The sequence below is a fragment of the Xenopus laevis genome, chromosome 5L, assembly GCF_017654675.1.
Source record: "Xenopus laevis strain J_2021 chromosome 5L, Xenopus_laevis_v10.1, whole genome shotgun sequence".
Classification (NCBI taxonomy): domain Eukaryota; kingdom Metazoa; phylum Chordata; class Amphibia; order Anura; family Pipidae; genus Xenopus; species Xenopus laevis.
This window is the reverse complement of record NC_054379.1, coordinates 119,965,625-119,985,888: the sequence shown is the minus strand read 5'-3', so window position 1 is coordinate 119,985,888 and position 20,264 is coordinate 119,965,625. Positions and strand designations below refer to the sequence as shown.

The following is a 20,264-nucleotide window of genomic DNA, read 5'->3' as shown; positions in this document are numbered from 1 at the left end:
AGATTAGCTTTTTATGTAATTCATATTGGCTTTTTGTCATAATTTATATACAGAATATAAGCAAGGTGTGGCACTGGAGGAGATTTTGGGCATGAACAAAGCATGCAAGGTGAGTGTGCCGTAGTCATAGAACGCACATCATTGATACAGTAAAACCTTGATCTTAGGTTTTCCCAGAATTGATGCTGTTTTGTCATGGACCCATTCAGACAAGCTGTGTGTGATTTAACAGTTCCCCTGGAATTTACTCACGTTTGACCTGGCCCCTTTGGGAAACATAAAATCATTGTACACGCCTCACTCTGCAGAAACGAGATTAATAACGAACAGATGACAACTCATTTCAAAGTTTTATGTCCAAATTTATTGCCAATGACCCCACGTTACAGATGGGGGAACCAAAACCTAAAAACATCTTTCGACTTCATTAAATAGAGAAATTCTCATTAAAAACACAAACTAAGACATCAAAATAGTTTTTGCATTCAGAAATACCTATGTACATATTATACATTTTACATTAAAAAAACTACACAGCTTTAGTTGTCATTTTTTCCCATGATACACTGTAAGCCTAAAATTGGCAACGTTTCTAGTGTCCGGCCTATCAATAGCAGGCAGAAATGTCCTATTGTCTTCAAGCAGCACCTTAAAAGTACATTTACAGTATATTATGAATCATATTCAGAATTTTTAAAGTCAGCATGAAAAAAATGACACTCCATTTGTACCTATAGTATAAAATTCCATTCAGGTATACAAAACTGTCGCACGCAAGGGGATCCTAAAAATGGACATTAAACACATTTCCAATGAAAAGACCTTCATTTCACACTTGGTCCCTGCTCAATGTTTCATAGATACGACAAGCAGTGGAAAGGGGAAGTTCAATCACATGGAATGGCAGCCTGGGGACGAGGGCAAACACATTGTGTTGCAGTACTGTAAAGCATCTCCTGATAAATGCAGCTAATTTGTCTCTTTAGGACACGTGCAAAACAATTAATGAGAAAGTTGTGCCTGGAAACAAGCTTTTCTCATCAAGGGAATCATTTTTTTTTCCTGCACTTTCTTTCCCTTGTTAGGATAGCTCTGCATAAAGAAGATAAACGTTTGGTGTAGGTCCACTAGACCCATTCAAATATATGTCATGTTCATTTTAAAAAAGGGACACTGTAATCACACAATTGCCTTTAAAAGTCTTATATGATTTATATATAATGTGCTTCACTCAGGGCCGGAATTAGGGGTAGGCAGAGTAGGCACGTGCCTAGGGCGCAAAGCTGGAGGGGCGCCAGGCACGCACCTTCTCTGCCTCTGCTATCCCCCAGTCCGGTCCCTGCACTGGCCGACGTATGCGTGTGCGCGTTTGCGCATGCGCGAAAAATACTAGTGTGCATGCGCGAAAAACGCAAGTGCGCATGCGCACTCGTATTTTTTTGCGCATTTGTGTCTTTCCGCGCATGCGCACTCAGGTATTGGGCGCCTGCCCTCGTTGGCCCAGCACTGGCTTCACTGTTTAGGTAACTTGTACAATGTTATAGAATGGTTAATTCTAAGCAACTTTAATTGGCCTTCATTTTTTCTTTTTTTATAGTTGCTGAATTATTTGCCTTCTTCTTCCGACTCTTTCCAGCTTTCAAACAGGGGTCACTGACCCCCCTCTAAAAAACCAAAGCTCCATAAGACAAAAATTATTGTTATTGCTGCTTTTTTAATATTCATCTTTCCAGCCAGGCCCTCCCATATTCATATTGCAGTCCCTTATTCAAATCAGTGCATGGTTGCGAGGTTAATTTGCAACCTAGCAACCAGATGTCTGAAACGGCAAACTGGAGAGCTTCCCGAATAAAAAGCAAATTAACTTAAAAAAACACAAATGAGAGAAAAAGAAAACCAAATGAGAATTGTTTTAGAATATCACTCTCTACATCATACTAAAAGTTAATTTAAAGTTAAACAACCCCTTTGAATTGTGTGGTTCCACCCTTCACAAAAAGGGTAATAAATCCTATTGTGTCTTTTAGACTACTGTATCCATAAATAAGAGGTCTGGCGCTTGAGAACATCTCTGCTCCTGAGAGCTTATCTAGAATTCCTGCCATAGATCAAGACAACTCTGTTTGTTGGACAGAAGGGAAGTAGGCAGCAACAAGCATTAAGACATTTAAAAGCACAGAACTACATAACAAAATATTGCACATTGTTTTCATAAGTAAGCACTTATTTTTATGCCAGCATCCCTATAACTAGTGTATTGTTGGCCACGTCTGACCCTTGTCAAGACCTGATTTTGGGTTAGGCATTTACTCTAGAGCCCTAACCAGAGTTAAGGCCTCTTGGTCACAAATGTAAAAGTGTAAGTTACAGAATAATAATAATTAATGTAATTATCTATATAATTTTTAGTCTGGTCACACACTGTGCCTCCAGCTGACACTGCCCATTGAGTTGGGGGCTGCAGCATTTGTGCATTGCAGATTCCTGCATACTTTTCATTTTGGACCATTTGCTTGTCCATGGTGCATTTGGTATAATGGCCAAAATGTAGAAGCATCATGGCACTTTCAGGCTCTACAAATAAAACATTGTGATAGTACTGATGCTCAGTCACCCACAGCATATACATCATATTCCATGGGGGAAGGGGGGTGCAATTCAGAGCCAGATATGTATAAAGGTAGCACTACAAAAGGCGATTAGATTCACACTTGTGTGACCCTGTTTTATAACACGAAAAGTATTTCTGCTTCTTTCTCCTGATTGGTTTTGTAACATCCCAGTTATGAATTGTTCATTAAATAACTGTAGATGCCTTTTTGGAAAGCAATACATTATACCAAATAAAAACCTACCAGCTTAGATATGAGTAAAGCAGAAGGTGTAATATGAGCATAGAATACATTGGCCAGAATTCCAGTTCATTATTGCTGCACCTGTTGTGTTGCAGCCTTTTCAACGTCCCCTTCTAATTCTGTATTCCCCCAAGTTAGTCACATATTAATTCTCATTAAATCTTCATTATTACTCCATATAAACTCTGTTAAGGAATAGTATGAAAATAGATTGCATAGTGTATCATTACAGAAAAAAACAGCACTTTTCCTTTTAGTATCTATGATATATGCATTCCCTAAAAAATAAAAGGCAACAGTACATACAACCTATAGCTAAAAGCAACGACAGACGCGAGTATGTGTGGTAGGATGAAAAGCACTTGAAATATTTATGGAGGTGAGATTTATTCTATTCTATGAGCAGTTTGCTCAAAATGACTTCAGTAAACAAATCCACAAACCCACCTTGCTAAAGCAAGCACATAAACCACAAATAATTCAATCATAAATTAATAACTAGGTTGTATTATGGTTTCATCCACAGACTTTCCAGAGGAGCAGAAAAAGCAATTTGTGCAGCCTTTTGCCTGGTCCTCAAAGGCTTGTATGACTTATCAATAATTTTTTTTCTGAGAATACACAAACATGTAGTACAAAGATCTCTTAGTGTATCTAGAAGGGTCTTCCATTTGTAGAGAATGCTTTGTTCTGAACACATTGCTATGGCACTACGCCATTCTAAACAATGCTGGTTTACCCTGTTTTCAAATTAAGACTGCAACCTAGGTTTGTATTTGTACTCTGCCTTTAGTATCCCATTGTGCCCTTACAGCAGCTAAAGTGTTTTAAGCCATCAAGCCACATTATTTGTCTAGCACTGAGCAACACCAAAGTCTTGGGTCCTTCTAAAGCAGATAGGCACTTGCACATAATGTTAAGATGGCTATTCAGTGCAGACTACATTCAACTGTGCATTCTAATATCTTATTTTCACCAGAGTTAGCAGAAGAAGAAATCAATGGGGAAATATTTGATCCTTGCATAACAAACTCTTGACTTTAAGCCTAAACAGTCAGGAAAGGGTTGTTTACTGGTAATCTGAGTATCTACCATGCAAGGACCAACCACGGAGTATCTTCAACATTCCTATTTAACTAAACAAATAACAAAAACATGATCATAGCAGGAAGAACACCAATAATCCCAATTGTCTAGTAAAACCTCATCTGGGTTATCGAGGGCTAGATTAACAAACTGATTTGTACAAATCTTCACATACTTTGTGATATGAAATCAAATATCTATTGGAGTTGAACACATCATAATAATGGCCAGAGATGATTGTTGTTTTAAGCTCTGCTGAAGTGTAAAGCATTATCCTCTTATTAAATGAAGTTTCTCTTAATCATTCAGTGAATTCAGCTGCACAACAAATGGGTGGACTTTTTCCCATGCTATGGCACGTTTCTTACAGATTAAAATGATACACTAAATGCCAATGTAAACAAAATAATTGTACCATGATTTGATTACAGGGTTACTGCTTATAACATGGTACTCAGAAATTACTCAAAGAAGAACTATGTTGTTATGTCTTTTACATTTACCTAGCGGATTACAGTCAATTAATAAATACATCTACTATATATAAATGGAGGATAAGGTGGGGGCCTTGAAAGACCAAGGAGTCTTCTCCTGTAGTGGAGAAATACCACGTCATGACAGGTTGCCATTATAAGTGTTGATGTCAGGAGGCAAACCAGTTGGCACAACAATCGTGTTTGAAATGATTACACTGGTTGAGATACCTCAAACTATTACTGGTAAGCATACCTGAAGTACAAAAGGCCACAGGCTGGGTGTTTTTATACAAAACTCATCAAACTGCAATAGATCACTTCAAATAGCTGTAAACAGAACATTTAATTAAAGGATACATTTATCTTCTGCACAACAGATCATACTTTTCAAGTGTTAAACTATGGTTTGCCACTGCACCCCTCAAAATTGTGTGTTCCCAAAAGTAAAAGCTAGAAATTCTGCAGGTGCTGATAACATTTCTGTCACATGGCTCCCTGAAACATATGTATTATAATAATGCACCCCCTGTTTCTTTATTGCTTCCTCTGTCTGCAATTGGAAACATATAGTTATATATTGTTGTTTGTACATAAGGCACAGGAATAGACTTTATTTTGTAATTCAATATGAAAGATTTAAATGACAGGTCCTAGTCGCTGGTATGCTCAAACTTTTCACATTATTGCTCGAGACAATTTTGTAGTGTCTAATAATACAAGAGCACTTTCTGAAAGCCGGCTTTATATTTCATAACTCAGGGAGCAATTTAGAAAGGCTGCTCTTGAACCGGGATGCTCAATAACAGACCCTGAAGCTGCTGTTGAACTGCATACACAAGCACTCCCTCGCAGCACATGGAGACTAACAACAGATGGATGGTCACAAGTTGCATATTCTTGGATCTCATGACCTTTTATAAACTTGAGCTAGTGAGGCATAGCTACATTATCTTACATACTTTCCATTCTGATAAAAGGCAAATTCCACACACACATATAGGAACATTTATATAATGTATATTCAATCTAATAGCCAAAGTTCTGCTTCATAAAACAAGGCATTTGATGCATCTAATGCAACACAAGGCAATCTTTAGGTTTTGAAACATCTGCTTGGATAACTTATGGGTTTAAGATGCAGAACTTTTTTTTTTAAAAAAAAGCCTAAATTATTAAAATAAGCGTTATTTAATAAAAATACAGTCTTTATATATAAAGATCCAATATATTCTAATATAAAAGTACAAAAGGAAAAAAGATAAAGGCCAACTTGGTATTTGCATCTCATCTGTTTCTAGTCATTACATTTCAGCTCTTCGCTTATTTTTCACCCCAGCTACCCCATCTTCTTCCTCCTCTTCCTCCTCATAGTTATCTTCATTTCTTTCTTTGTTGTCTTCATGTTGTAAATCAGTTTCTCTCTCTGCACCCATCTGTCTTTCCTGTCAGCAAAGCAAAGGCAAAACAGAACAGTCATGCCATCTTATATTCTGAATGACTTGGCAGTACAGCAAAATGACATTTCTTTTTTTCTTTTTCAATTTAAAACTAATCTTAATAGTTTAGTACAGCAGATGCAACCACATTCACATTGAGTGGATTAAGTATTGTTAATTTTATACATACTATGATAAATATTTAGGCAAGAGAGCATATGATGTTAAGAAATGTAAACTGAATGCATGTCTGCTTGTGTGTGAGCCCAAGGGTTCATCAGCATAACATAACCAATATCATGCAGAAGACAAAAGCTTTGTGGATGTAATAATATTGGAAATATATCATTTTGGTGACTTCATTCAACTGCCAGCGCTACTAGGAACCTTTAGCATTATTTACATGGTTCAAAACTACTTTAAGGGGTGGCACACTTTTTGTTAACATTTAGAATGTTATAGAATGCCCTGTTCCAAGCAACTTTGCAATTGGTCTTCATTGTTTAATTTTTTTTAAATTAGTATCCTTCCTCTACTACATCTTCCAAACTTAAAAATGGGGGCCATTGACTCTGGCAACAAAAACACTATTGCTCTGTAAGGCTACAATTTTATTATTATTGTCATGCTTTATTAGTGTATTTATCTTTATATTCAGTTCCTATCCTATTTATATTCCAGTCTCTTATCAAAAACACTGCCTAGTTGCTAAGTTAAACAAGACTCTAGCCACCAGATAGCTGCTGAAATTGTATATTGGAGAACTGTTGAACAGAAAAGCTACATAACTAAAACTAAAAGCCACAAAAAATAAAATAAAAAACAGAAACCAATGACATATCTTAGAATATCAGTTTCTATGTCATACTAAAATTTCATTTAAAAGTGACTAACCAAACCTGTAACAAAGCAACTGCTTCCAACATACATTGCACCCATCACTTGTTATTTTGATAGATACCTTCATTTGTATTTTAGTCCAACATCAATATAACAAGTCTCCTGAATTCATGGATTATGTTCAGATTCAAAGACTTTAAAGCCATATACCATGGGATCCCAATAAATCAGACTCAGAACAGACACCATAGCAAAATAATAAGAACATTTCATAAATATATATTTCCTGAAAACACAAGAAAGGGTGTTTGAAAATGCGAGTTCCTGCATTTCAGCAGCTATCAGAAATAATCTTATCTCGTAATTCATCTGCTCTGATATTTTATATCATTTTTGAGTAGTGCCAGTAACGGAAGAAACAGCAGATGGAGAATTAGAGGAAAATTAGATCTCAAATGGTAAATGCTTCAACAGTAGCCATATTTATAGGAGAAACTCATATTTAGGCGCTTCTTTCATTGCAAAATCCGATGAATGTCTGGCTTCAAAAATCTGCAATAAAGCCCCTAATCCATTCATAGGTGTCAGTTTGGCCGAGTTCTTTGAACAGTGAAATGGACACTGAACAGAATACTATCAACGCATTGTAACTCTTTATAGCATTTGAACCAAAGGACTCTCTGTACGTCAGTTGTTTTGTCTCCAGCTACAAAGACGCCAAGATTAGAGGGGAATATTATGCTCCTAAAGAGGCCCCAGACGGGCCCTCACATGCTTAGAAAATGATTTATGTGATTTGCCCTACTTATTGAAATAACAGCCGTGTGTGATAACTGGAACATATAAAGCCGAAACGGTTTGCCTTCTGCTCTGGTTTAAATCCTGCCAGTGGTCTCCCTGGAGCCCAGAGGTTTAGATAAGCAATGAAATGGATTTCTGTATTATATTACAATATGCTGCTAGTGTCAGTGCTTAAACAGATAGATTTTTATTATTTACAGTAGAGAATAGACTGGGTAAGTGGTGGATGTGTCAGTCAGCGTATGCATCATGGAAATGCACAAAGGCTGTTGCTAGGAGTGAGGGCAGCCTGAACTGCTACTGATCACTGGGATGTAGATACAAATAACACAGTGTTCCCCTGCATGCAGAATTAGTAGCACAGACATAGCATTTGTATTATTCAAACTCAAGGTTAAGATGCACTGCGAGAAGGCTAAAATTAATACATTATATGCTCTAGTAGCCTTACATTTTCCTCATTTTCCCCATACATCTCTTCAGCATTTTGTTCCCTTTTTCTTTCTTCTGTTAATTCTTCTTGGACCTTAACAATATACAGGCAGTTTGTGTGAAAATTATAGAAGGTTGTTGTAACTCTTGACATCCTCAGTACTAAAACTGGCCAGCAATTTAAATTCTATCACTACAGTCACTTAAGTATTCTAGAACAGGGATGCCAAGCAGTCTTTGTTCAGCTAAACCGCAACTCCCACCATCCACTGACAGCCAGACGTTCTGTAGGTTATTACGAGGTGGAGAAATGCAGGCTGGCCATGAGAAAAAAGTGGGCCCAGAGCATTTAGCTGCAAATAGGATGATAGGATTTGTAGTTTAAACAATTATCTCACTGAGCCCAAAACAGAAAATTACAAGGAAGAATTTTTTTTAGTCTTTTAACTTTCTTCTGCCAATCCTCACACAGTCTCTCAGCTGTTTTCAAAAAACTCCAAAATTTGTATAGCAGATCAGCACCTAAGGCAACAGATTGGCGAAACGCATTAGGCAGGAAGTGACATCACACCAGACTCAGGGAGAACCCCGAGGGAGCAACACACGCCGGCAGGGCCCCTCTATAGCAGCTGCAACAGCCAAAATAACGCAGATGTCCTATTTAACTTCAAACAAATGTGAGTGCAAACTTATTTTTTTAAAGTTTGTATTCTAATAAATGGTGTTATACTATTTTGGATTTGTATCTTCCATATTCGGACTCAGGAAACTGACTTGGAAGGAGAGATGGGCAATTTACAATATTGTGGGCTTGTAAGCAAGCATTTTAGCCAAATGGTCGACACAACTAACATGCTATCAACAACATTGGAATATTTGAAGGGAAGTACACCTTTTAAAATGAATTTTGACACTGGGTGCTGTCTGATTATCCAAATACACTGCACTATTTTTTGTTTTTTCTTCTCTGTTGCCTTAGGCCCTTTAGGTTCCCTAAAAGCAGCCCTGTATTGTTTTAGAGCGGGATACACAGATAGAAAAGCCAAGCAGCTTATAAACACAGACAAATCTAAGGAAACAGCCAAGTGTGGCTTACTATATACGGTATTAGGAGAAGTAAAAAATGTTACTGCCTCAATGTAATGGGTCACTTGGGCAAAGGGAATGTTGTGTTTTACGGAGAGGAATATGTAACTTGGAATTCAATCTCATAAGCAATCAATTCACTTGTTCCCAGTAACCTTAACTAAAACTATTTGTGGCTCTGCCAGTCGTGAAATTAGTTGCAGTCAACACTTGTAAAAATAGTTTTGTCTTCCCCCTTGTTCGCCTTCCATGAATGGCCAGCCCTTTGCTCAGTCATCCAATAAAAACACAATCTAGGTCTCCCTGCTTTTTTTTATTTTAACCCCTCAGTTGTCAAAGACAGAAAAAGAATGAATACCTCCTCCTCTTCTTCTTGGTACTGTTGGTCAATATTGTCCTCTTGCTGATCAGGGTTTACAGCCATCTTTAACACAAAGAAGCCCAGTTTCATTAAAGCAGCTTGGATGAAGAAAGCATCCTGTTTCACATTATAATCAGTCTGTGCGCTCACTGCTGGGGACATTACTGTATATGGAGACACTCACAAACTCAGAGAATTAAGCAGTACTTTCATTTCACTGCTATCAGTTTATGTGCTTGTTTGTGATGTCTGTCTGCTACATTTACAGCAGCAGAACACAGCATGACTTACCAGTGCTCACCGAATGCCTGGCTGCTGAGGGCTATAAACATAAATTATTTTTCACTGTACAATTTTGAGGCAGAACAAACAGGAGAATTTTGTAAAAACTAATTATAGTGTCAGGCGGTAAAAAGGTTGTTAGCCATTTGCATTGCAGCTGAAGCAGAACAATTTGTGCTTTATACATGTGTTTCCTGTACTGGCTCAGAAAGCATGATGAAGCTTAGGTGTTTTCACTAACTGCTGTGTGCATTTCAGTCTTGTGGAGTACGTCTGCCTCCAAGTGACTCCTTGTGGCACTATCATCTAAAATAAAGAGAGCTGCTTACCGCTAAATGTTCCTGGACCTCAGCATGGTCTTGCTGCTGCCTCATCCCCTCATTCTCGTCGGCCAGGTTCTCCTCTCGTTCTTGTTCTGCTTCTTCAAATTCATCTTCCCCTTGGTTATTTGGATCGTCCGCTGGATTCACATCTTCTGCAACAGCTTTCTATACAGACATTGTTTTCTTTGTTAGGCAGCTTGCATGAGGATAGATATTTTCCTTTTTATACAGTAAGAGACACGATGGGGACCCATATCCAGTGCACTTGTGCCTGATGCCCATAACCACTGTACTAGTGGCTGGTAAAAGCTGTCTTTGTGTCTTGCCCCAGATTTAAAATCTGGCACAAAACAGAGTGCAGCTCATAAAGGCACAAGAGACCCCCGCACTTAATGGCAGCCTTGTTATAGTCGGGTATCCTCTGGCACTCCTGTCAAAATAGGAGCATTGAAGGGTGATGCCCATACACCTCAATCCATATAATATGTACTGTAGGTGCTGCCAGCACTGCATACATAAATTGAAGCAACTCCCCGGTTCTTTGAGCGCAAAAAGTTGCACACATGGGCAGCATACTAAAGTGCAAAAATCAATGTGAGTGGTGGAAAATAAAATCTGGGTTGTCCCATGAAAAATGTTGTTAGAATTACGAATACACTAATGTGTTAAAAAAAAAATAAAAAATAAAAAAAAAAACTAGTGATGCACCGAATCCACTATTTTGGGATTTGGGCAAATCTCGAATTGAATCTAAATCCTAGTTAGCATATGAAAATTAGTGAGAGGATTGGTTAAAGCTACAAATGTCACGTGATTTTAAAGATTCGGATTTGGTTCGGCCAGACACTTGGATTCGGCAGAATCCTGGCTGAATCTCAAAAGCAAATCTTGGATTCGATGCCAACAGACCACAGAGTTGCCTACTGTGGGTTTGGCTAAGTTTGTAGGTGGTAAACTTCACTTCAAACCTCCCAAGATATTCACTCCGGTGCTCTGCACTGGGGGGGGGGGATCATGACCCACTCTCTAGAATCGTAAAGGAAAGCAAAAACAACATACAAGCTGAACCACAAGGTAAACCACTAGTGCTTTATTGTGTCAAAAACTGAACAGTACAAATTGGGGGCATGTTCCTTCTTCTTGGGGTCAGATGTGAGACAAAATAAAGCCCTAGGTGTTTAAACTGTGGCTCAGCAATTCCATGGGCTGGTTCTGCTTTCCTTTGGTTAAGTTTAGGCTGGGCTAGAGGATGTAACTTGTCTATGCCTACAAGCTCCCAAAATGTAAATCAGGCTCTGACTACAAAAAAAGAAGAAACCCAAGGAATCGTGCAATTTAGGTTATTGTCAATAGCACAAATGACCACCGAAATCTAATACAGACTGACGTACAACCTCTTTATACTGCCGGGTAAGAAAATGTAACAGAGATTATGCTATAACTTGGCATTAAAATGTAAAACGGCATTCCTTGTACCTTTTAAAATATTCAGTCCTGTTAAGCACCATAATATCAGAGAGAACAGAAATGATTTTTCTATTAGCCATACCAGCTTGCAGCTCAGTTCATTTTTAAATAACTTAGGGGTTAATGAAGCAGCAGCCAGTCTCAGTTCTCACCACAGGGGGTTGATATGAGGTGGTATATTGTTAGAGTCTGGGCTCTCTTCCAGGTCAGCTTCAAACATTATACGAGTGCATAATTTCCCAAAGGTGAGAACTGCGGCATCCCTACGCTTATGTACTTGAGAATGAAAAGAGAGAATAAAGAATGTTTACAATGTTCTGCTCTGCAAGCAATACCCAGGCTAAGGCTAGCAGATAAGAACATATGATTCATCATCGACCATCAAACATCTGATAGAGAAGATCATGTAGCTTCAAACGTCTATGAAAAAAATATTTTACTTTATACCTAATGTATGTCAATGAGATTATAGGGGTTATGTAATAAAAACTGCAAAGTTTGCTACAGGTCTAGTCACTTAGAGCAACCAATCAGTAGGTAGCATTAACAGTTACTGCACCTGGGCAAACAGTGTTTTTTTTTATTACATATAGTAGTTGTTTTGGGTTGTCTTTTAATATGATGCAGAGAGTGCTATTCTGAGAAAATCTGTAATTGGTCTTAATTTTTTATTATTGGCGTTTAATTTTAAATAATTTCACTTTTTTTCTCAGCAGCCCCCAGTCTGAAATGTCATCAATTATCTGTTTGCTAAAGTCCAAAGTCCAAATTACTTTAGCAACCAGGGAGTGGTTTGAATGAGAGATTGATATACTGAACTAACAGGAGAGGGAGTGAATAGAAAGATAAGTAATAAAAAGTAATAACAATAAAATTATAGCCTCCAATAGTTTTTCTGGCTGCTGTGGGCAGTGAGGGGCACATAATTTAAAAAAAAAGAAAATGAAGATCAATTGAAAAGTTGTTTAGAAGTAACCATTCTATAACAATGAATGTAAAGGTAAACCACCCCTCTAAGGTTCAACATATAGTATGGTTCTTTTGTAAAGTTTATGTATGATATACACTGCTTAAGATTATTATATACTACACAAATGTAATGATTTTTGTATTGTTTTTAATGAAATTAGTGAAAAATCAAGTCAAACTCATGGCCATGCAGCTGCCTGGTACTACTCTTCTCAGTTTCTGGTGTGGGAGTTGTAGTTCACATTGGCATATGAAGAATAATAACTGAAGAGTAAAAGTTAATCTTCAGTATTAATAGAGACCTTTCACCCTCTATACTCATTATGGGCTCTTTATAGGGACTTTTGTTCCTCATTACATCTCATGATATTCTCTTCGGAGCTTACATTACTAAGTGGAATCAGTAGCAGTTCATTATAGCTTGAAAATAAACTGCATTGCCTTTTCATGGGCTAAACAATCAGTTGTGTCACATTGTAGGTGACAATCCTACTTTTAGACAGCTACAAGCAGCTGCTCTGTTTCTGCTTATTTAACATCTTAGGAATCATTATGTTACCCATGTAACATTATATGAATTTTAAGACTAACTTGTACTTTTTGATTAGCATTCTTGGGGATATGGGCAAATTCCCAGTTATTATTAGAATAGCAGCCTGTCAAAGCTTTCGTAAGTCATCTTGATTCTTGCCGCAAACATTCTGCTTCACTGAGCACACTGAATCAATCTCTTACAGAGCGCTATTTTCTCTTGTAACAGTCAGTGAAATATTATGAATCGATAGGAGCTATGAGTCAATGGACACAATCGTGCCTGACAAACGCAAACGCACAGAGGAGCAAACTTTCTGACGTTGACCAATAAACAAAATTAAAATGCTTCATTAGAGGTCTCTACATCACAAGCAAAAAGCTTCAATCACGGTAACATGGTACTGTACTTCGTTAAAGAAGCATTGAACATAATCTGTATGTTTCCTACAAAGAAACAACTATGCTGCAAAGGTTTTCATTAAATTCGATTGGTCGGTGTCAGAAGAAACAGTAGCTATTAATTTATGTCAATGCATCATGCGTACCTCTTGCCCCTCTCTGCTTTCAGCTTCTTGATCCATGGCTTGCTCCTCATTTGCATTGTTAGCAGCGTCTAAGTCTTCTGCCTCATCTTGGTGATTATCTCTTTCATAAGCTAAAAAAATATGACATAAGTTAATTGCATTATTAAGTCCATCAGTGTTCTACTATTTTTTTATAAGCGTATGTATTCCTTTTGAGCAGTACCTGGCCATAGGGGTGGGGGGGGGGAAGAGAGGGACATGTCAATGTACAGGTAAGAAAGCAATTGTAATAGAGTTTAGAATCCAAGTAAAAGTTATTCAATGAGAATTATTTTTCAAGAAATTGTACTGCAAATATACTTTTTTTTTTTAAAGCATTTTCTTTCTGTTATCCCTTGATTTGCTTCTGGAAGTAAGAAAAGTGGAAATTTATACAAGTAAAAATCAAGGTATCATTATATGTAACAGTGTGCACATAACGTTTTGTTTCATAGTGCTGGAACTATATAAAACACATTCTGTTTAAGCCTTTTCAGCAGTTACATGGGAGCTGTATCCCTCCTGCTGAGAAGGCTAAAATCTCCACTGGTCGAAATAGCAGTAAGTGAGGTGCAAAGAAAATGGACTTCTGAAGTATCATGTTGTTCTGTGCAAATGGAGAACACTTTGTTGATGTGTTCCAGTGCTAAGGACTTCTGCCATTCAGCAGGATGAATGATGGTGTGGCACAGCATGCTCGAATAAACTGTATTCCATGGGTATAACTTTATATATATATATCAAAGCTTGTAGCATCTTAGTCATGTAAGAAGAAACAGCTATAGCATTTTGTGGGAAGAGAGACACAGGCTAACCGTTCCAACTTTATTTTTCTTTTAAGGTGATACTGAGTGAAGCTGACACTGATAGGAGCATGTCACCATTACTAGTAATAAACAGCCACAATCTTCTCAAAACTGCACTTGAGCCATCCCCAGCCCAGCCATATAACAACTCATGCCTCTCAGAATGCAATGAGGCTTCCATCAGTCATGAAGTGCTGGAGTCAGTGTGATTATTCCATAGGCTGAGGTACAAATTTAATACTCCAGCCTATTCAAAGAAGGAGCAGAGCCCAGCACGGGTGACTGAATTAGCTTTCTGCCCACTGAGCTGGAATGAAAAATAATGTTGCTTTACATTACTAGTAATACTGACACGTTCATATCAATGACTGTATGCCAGGCTCACTAAAAGCAGTTAGTATGAAATCAACATTGTGAGGGGTGTATGTTTGTGTAAAACTTACTTTAATGAAAATTATTTACTAAAGGGCCACAATAACCTAAATTGCTATGTAATGTGCTCATTACAAGATTATACCTAGGCTGGCATTGGCTTATGCTAGCTATCGAAACATACTATGAAAAAACTTTAGGAGATGACCATGCTAATACAATGCCCACAGAAAACCATTACTAATCAACTTTTCAGCAGACCATGCCATGATTAGTACTCCTGTTAGCCTCCTATAAAGAGAATAAAGTGGGTTCCCAAAGTTATGAAGATCAATGGCATAAAGGACAAATTCAGGCAAGTGCAATGTTTTTTTTTAATTGCCTGAATTGTTTTAGCAAATACCAAATGATTATCAGGGGGACATCACATACAGAAATTTGAAGTTTACAAGTTAAAAGGGGCAGCAGCATATCCCCTTGTTCAACATGAGTTCAATGAATAGTGCTTGAGCTGAACATACTTTTTTGCCGACTACTCTATGTTTGGATGAGAGAAGCTGAAAGCAGAGTAGGAGACATTGAGCTATAACCAACAAAATCTTGCCCTTAGAAACATGTGCACACACAAAAGGTGTGATATTCAGTTGTGTTTATAAGTCACAGGAAGGCAATAATGCAAGAAAATACCTGCTTCCTCCTGCTGAATAGGTTGTTCTTCTTCTCCTTGTACAATATCATGGTCAGCATTCTCATACTCTGCCTGCTTCCTATGACAGCAAACAAAAATTAAAATATGTAATTATTGTATAACTGCTTGGTTCCAAGGGTTTTATCATGCAACGTGTTTAAAATTTAGGAGCAACAAAAAAAGCATTGCCTCCAACAGACACAATATGGCGTAGGATTACGGAGAAGAAAAATAATTTCTATGGAAATGGCAATATACGCCTATGGCTGAAACAGATAAAGCGAGAGAATTGCAAAAATGCCAGACAATAATATCAGGATATTTACTGAGATTAGCTAGAGCCAAGTACTAAAGACGTTTCAAAGATTCTCAATTCCTATGGGTTCATAGCTGAAGCCAAATTCATAGTTCCCATAGTATCCCCCCTTGGCAGATATTATTTCATTCTGTAATGAAATAATAAGCAAAATTGGAAATCCATGGGAAGTGATAAAGCGTTTGTGGCTATTTGGGCTAGGCTAAACTGCAAGAAGAGCTAGCAGTATATTCACTTAATTTATGGAGAAGCAGAGCAAAAGGAAAATAAAAATATGTTCAGCGTTTAATATTTGCATTAGACGAGCCTATAGGAAAAATATAAAACAAAGCTATACAAGCCCTTTAAAGCCCACCATTTAGCTCCTTCATAAATGAGATTGTATAAGGGAACCTTAGCTTCTCAGCAAGCTGCTCCTCTTTATATTTATTTTGCCTCTGCAGTTCAAGGTCCTTCTCATGCAGCTGCTGCTGGTGGAGAAAATGCTCTTTGAGCCTCTGCTGGTGCAGTAGATCCTGTTGCTCTTTGAGGCGCCTAGCTACATCCATTTGCCTTGCTGCTAGTTGCTGTTGTTCCAGCTGCTCCTCATAGGCAGATCTGTACTTGCTCTGAGGCTTGGGTGTTGAATCCCTCTATCACAACAAACATCAACAAGATTGGCAACGTTACATATACCTGCACTGGCACAGCAACAGTAACCATTGAACATCTCCACTCAATTGTCTAAACTGTAGAGATGGAACAATCCGGTTTTTGGAGAAAACCCAGCATGTCTTACAAGATTTAGGTTTGTTTAATCCTTTGCACTCAGCCAAGCCAAAACCAAAAATAAAAAATGCAGTTTTGCAAATTTTGTTGTTTCAGATTCAGTTCAGTAATTGCATTTGTATTAAAACATGCCTTTCACTCTACTCGCATGCTTGCTGCTTGCTAGAAATAACAGTGTTAAAACCACTTAAATTTTTTTTATAAAATGCTGCATTTTCTTTTATTCTGGGAGGAATACTTTTGTTTCCTTTAGTGAAAACAAAAAACACATTTACTTGGTCTACAAACATGGTTTTTCATACAAAGGAAAGTATACAGGCAGATGCAATTTCCTCATTAAATAAGGACCACATTAGGTAAGACAAAATATACATATTTTGGTATACATCAAGTATGCAGGGCATTAAAGCAGAAGGAAAGCTACCAAGGCAGTTTATTGCCAATAGATTAGCCACAACAGTGTAAGTTAAGTAAGTTTAATTCTTTAAAATCCATACCTGACTAAACAGCTCTAGACACTGTCTCTGTTAGTTTAGAATAGCAGCTGCCATATTAGCTTGCTGTGACATCACTTCCTGCCTGAGTCTATCTCTATTCACTCATAGCTCTGGGCTCAGATTACAGCAGGGAGGGAAGGAGCAAAATGAGCATTCTCAAGCCCAAGCCCTGGAGGTTTAAGCTGGAAACAGGAAGTTTGATACAGAAGTCCATAATAGAAGGAAAGCAAGGTGGCTTACTAGTGTATTTATATAGAGCTTTCTTATAAAGCTTACTTACTTTTAGCCTTTCCTTCTCCTTTAATACAAAACAGTATGGTTTACTAAACCCATACACTCATTAGGACAATTTTAACACACTCTTACTAAACACTTCAGTACTCACTTTACTACACTACTCTGGAATTGCACTGCATGCTCTAGATCAGTGGTCCCCAACCACTGGCTCACGAGCAACATGTACTGTAGCTCTGGGACCCCTTGGATGTTGCTCCCAGTGGCCTCAAAGCTGGTGCTTATTTTTCAATTCCTGCCTTGGAGGCAAGTTTTGGTTGCATAAACCAACCAAAGCAGGTGTACTGCTATACAGAGCCTCTTGTAGCTGCCAGGCGACCAATCACAGCCCTTATTTTGCACCACCCAGTAACATTAAATGCTTGCATGGCTCCCCAACTCTTTTTACATCCGAATGTGGCTCACGAGTAAAAAAGGTTGGGGATCCCTGCTCTAGATGAAGCCTTACCACGGCTCCACCTGAGGTGGAATGACTCTTTCCTTCTGTAAATTTATATCCCTACAATTTTGTAGGCTCAGGCTCACGTTGCTGTAAACATGCTGTTCGCTATAGTTCTATATATGAAGTATCTATGATTTAGCTCTCATTGGCCGGGAAGATTGAAGATGTGTCCGACATGCTTTTTCACATGTGACAGCTCAAGGTCTGAGGCTTTTTATTAATTCACAAAAGTAATTATCTCACCTCAATATGTTTATTTCCTTGTATATTGTTGGTGTCCTCTTCATTTTGCTCCTCGTCATTTCCTTCAAATGCATGGTCCTCTTCTTCTGGCTTGTTTAGCTCCTGTTCCTCTTGTACTTGATCTTGTTCTTCAATCAAACGTTCTGGCTTTCCAGCCTGTTCCATTTCTTCTTCCTCCAGTTCCTTTTTGTGTTCATCTTCTACTTCAACTGGATGCTCAGTGGGTGTCTCTGTCTCTTGCAATGGCCTAGTGTCTTCATTTGGCTTGTCAAGATTTGTTTTCACTTTGTTCAGCTGTACCGCCTCATCATTGGCAGCAGTGCTTGACCTGATGATGATATCATGATCCACTACTTGTCGAACATTTGTCTGCAGAAACAAGAGTCAAGACCATCTTTAAATGAAAAATACAAGTTACATACAAATACTTGTAGAGAAGATAAAGATATCTATATCTCTAAATGTCTATCTCTGTCTGTGTCGCTCTCTGTCAGTGTCATTCTCTGTCTGTCAGCGTCTCTCTCCGTCTCTTTCTGTCTCTCTCTCTCTCTCCATCTTTCTCTGTAGTCAGTGTCTCTCTCTCTGTCTGTTTCTCTCTCTCTGTCTGTCAGTGTATCTCTCTCTGTCTGTCAGTTTCTCTCTCTCTCTCTCTCTGTCAGTGTCTCTCTCTCTGTCTGTCAGTATCTCTCTCTCTCTCTCTCTCTCTCTGTCAGTGTCTGTCTCTCTCCGTCTGTCAGTTTCTCTCTCTCTCTCTCTGTCAGTGTCTCTCTCTGTCTGTCAGTGTCTGTCTCTCTCCGTCTGTCAGTGTCTGTCTCTCTCCGTCTGTCAGTGTCTGTCTCTCTCCGTCTGTCAGTCTCCGTCGGTCAGTCTCTCTCCGTCTGTCTGCCTCCCTCCGTCTGTCTGCCTGCCTCCGTCTCTCGGTGTGTCTCAGTCTCTCGGTGTGTCTCTGTCTCTCGGTGTGTCTCTGTCTCTCGGTGTGTCTCTGTCTCTCGGTGTGTCTCCCTCTATTTGTCTGTCAGTGTCTCTGTCTGTCTGTGTTTTTCTCTCTGTCAGATTCTCGCTCTGTCTGTCAGTGTCTCTCTTTGTCTGCCTGTCTCTCTCTCGGGCTGTCTCTCTCAGGCGGTTTCTCTGTGTGTGTGTCTGTCTTACTGTATCTCTCTGTCTGTGTGTGTCTCTCTCTCTCTGACTGTCTCTGTGTGTGTGTCTCTCTCCCTGTGTGTCTGTCTATCTGTGTGGCTGTCTCTCTCTACCTGTGTCTCTCTCTCTCCCTATCTATCTAAAATAAATTAGCTGCAAAACACTTCACCAGACCAGACTCTGCTCTGAGCTTACCGTAGGCTCTTGTTCTGTGGCATGTTCCTGAGTGGGTACAATAGTTGGTGAATTATTTTGTTCTGTTGGTACAGTGGCCTTTTCTGGTTGGCGTAGGCTTGACATTTTATTGAGAGTTTTTTTTAACTGCATAAACTCTTCTACCTGGCCCTGGGAAACAGAAACAGATACAGAAAGTGTGCCCTTTATACATAATAGTAAATTTCATTTGGAACAGAATTCAATACCATAGGTTTTAAACAACTGATTGCATAGCCCGACAAGCAAAGCAACAGACAGTGCACAGCTAGAAAAATGGATATTACTGGAATTAAAAGCCTCAGGAAAAATAAATGTTTAGGGAACAATAAGCACTGCAGACAGATTATTTTTTTTTAGCTTTCAGATAAAGTACCAAAGGAACAACTGTCAAAGGGATTTCTTAAGTTAGGATTTATGTGAAATAAATTAACGTCATGTAATCCTAGAGACGGGTGCAGGAAAGTTAAATCTTCTTCAAATCTTGGCAGATTGCAAATTGACATAAAGTCAAAAGGTGACAGAGTCTGATATTTTCTTTAGCATTCCGGTCAGGCCTCAGCAGTGAGTGCAAAAATAATGCCAAAAGGCTTTTTTATTTACACAAATGACTGAAGAAGCCTGGTAATTGAATGCAACTAAATTAGTGCTAAAGGAACTCCTTCGTTTTCTCACACATTCACAGTTATAGCCGAGAAGTTGCCTCTTTGGACACATTAAGAGAACTAAAATCTACAAATATAAAATTGCTTTATAGCTGCAATTGTTGCTGTAGTGGATTTTTGTATTACTGGTTTGCTTCATTTGTCCTGTTTGGATTGCAGAAGGAGGGGGGGGGGGCACTTGTCACCATATGGCACTGGGTGTATATTATATATGTGTTGTGATTTATATTGTCTTATTATATGTCTGGAGTCAGTAGTAACATTCACTTTTATTCACAGGTTTCATGAATGTACCATAAATAAAGGATTCTG

General features: G+C 38.4%; 1 protein-coding gene across 4 annotated transcripts in view; it reads right to left on the bottom strand.

Moving 5' to 3' along the window:
- Positions 1 to 341: 341 nt before the first annotated feature.
- golim4.L (golgi integral membrane protein 4 L homeolog) overlaps positions 342 to 20,264 on the bottom strand; it is a 64,000-nt gene continuing 44,077 nt past the window's right edge. For 2 of the 4 annotated variants that reach the window (XM_018263722.2, XM_018263724.2), the window contains 9 exons: positions 19,270 to 19,419; positions 17,938 to 18,306; positions 16,087 to 16,325; positions 15,377 to 15,456; positions 13,494 to 13,603; positions 9,985 to 10,143; positions 9,371 to 9,436; positions 7,946 to 8,020; positions 342 to 5,859 (listed from right to left, as the gene is read on the bottom strand). In XM_018263722.2, the coding sequence (XP_018119211.1) occupies positions 5,719 to 5,859; positions 7,946 to 8,020; positions 9,371 to 9,436; positions 9,985 to 10,143; positions 13,494 to 13,603; positions 15,377 to 15,456; positions 16,087 to 16,325; positions 17,938 to 18,306; positions 19,270 to 19,419 (1,389 nt within the window). In that variant the 3' untranslated portion in view covers positions 342 to 5,718. The remainder of the gene's footprint in view (positions 5,860 to 7,945; positions 8,021 to 9,370; positions 9,437 to 9,984; positions 10,144 to 13,493; positions 13,604 to 15,376; positions 15,457 to 16,086; positions 16,326 to 17,937; positions 18,307 to 19,269; positions 19,420 to 20,264) is intronic. The other 2 variants (XM_018263723.2, XM_018263725.2) reach the window with 1 other exon arrangement.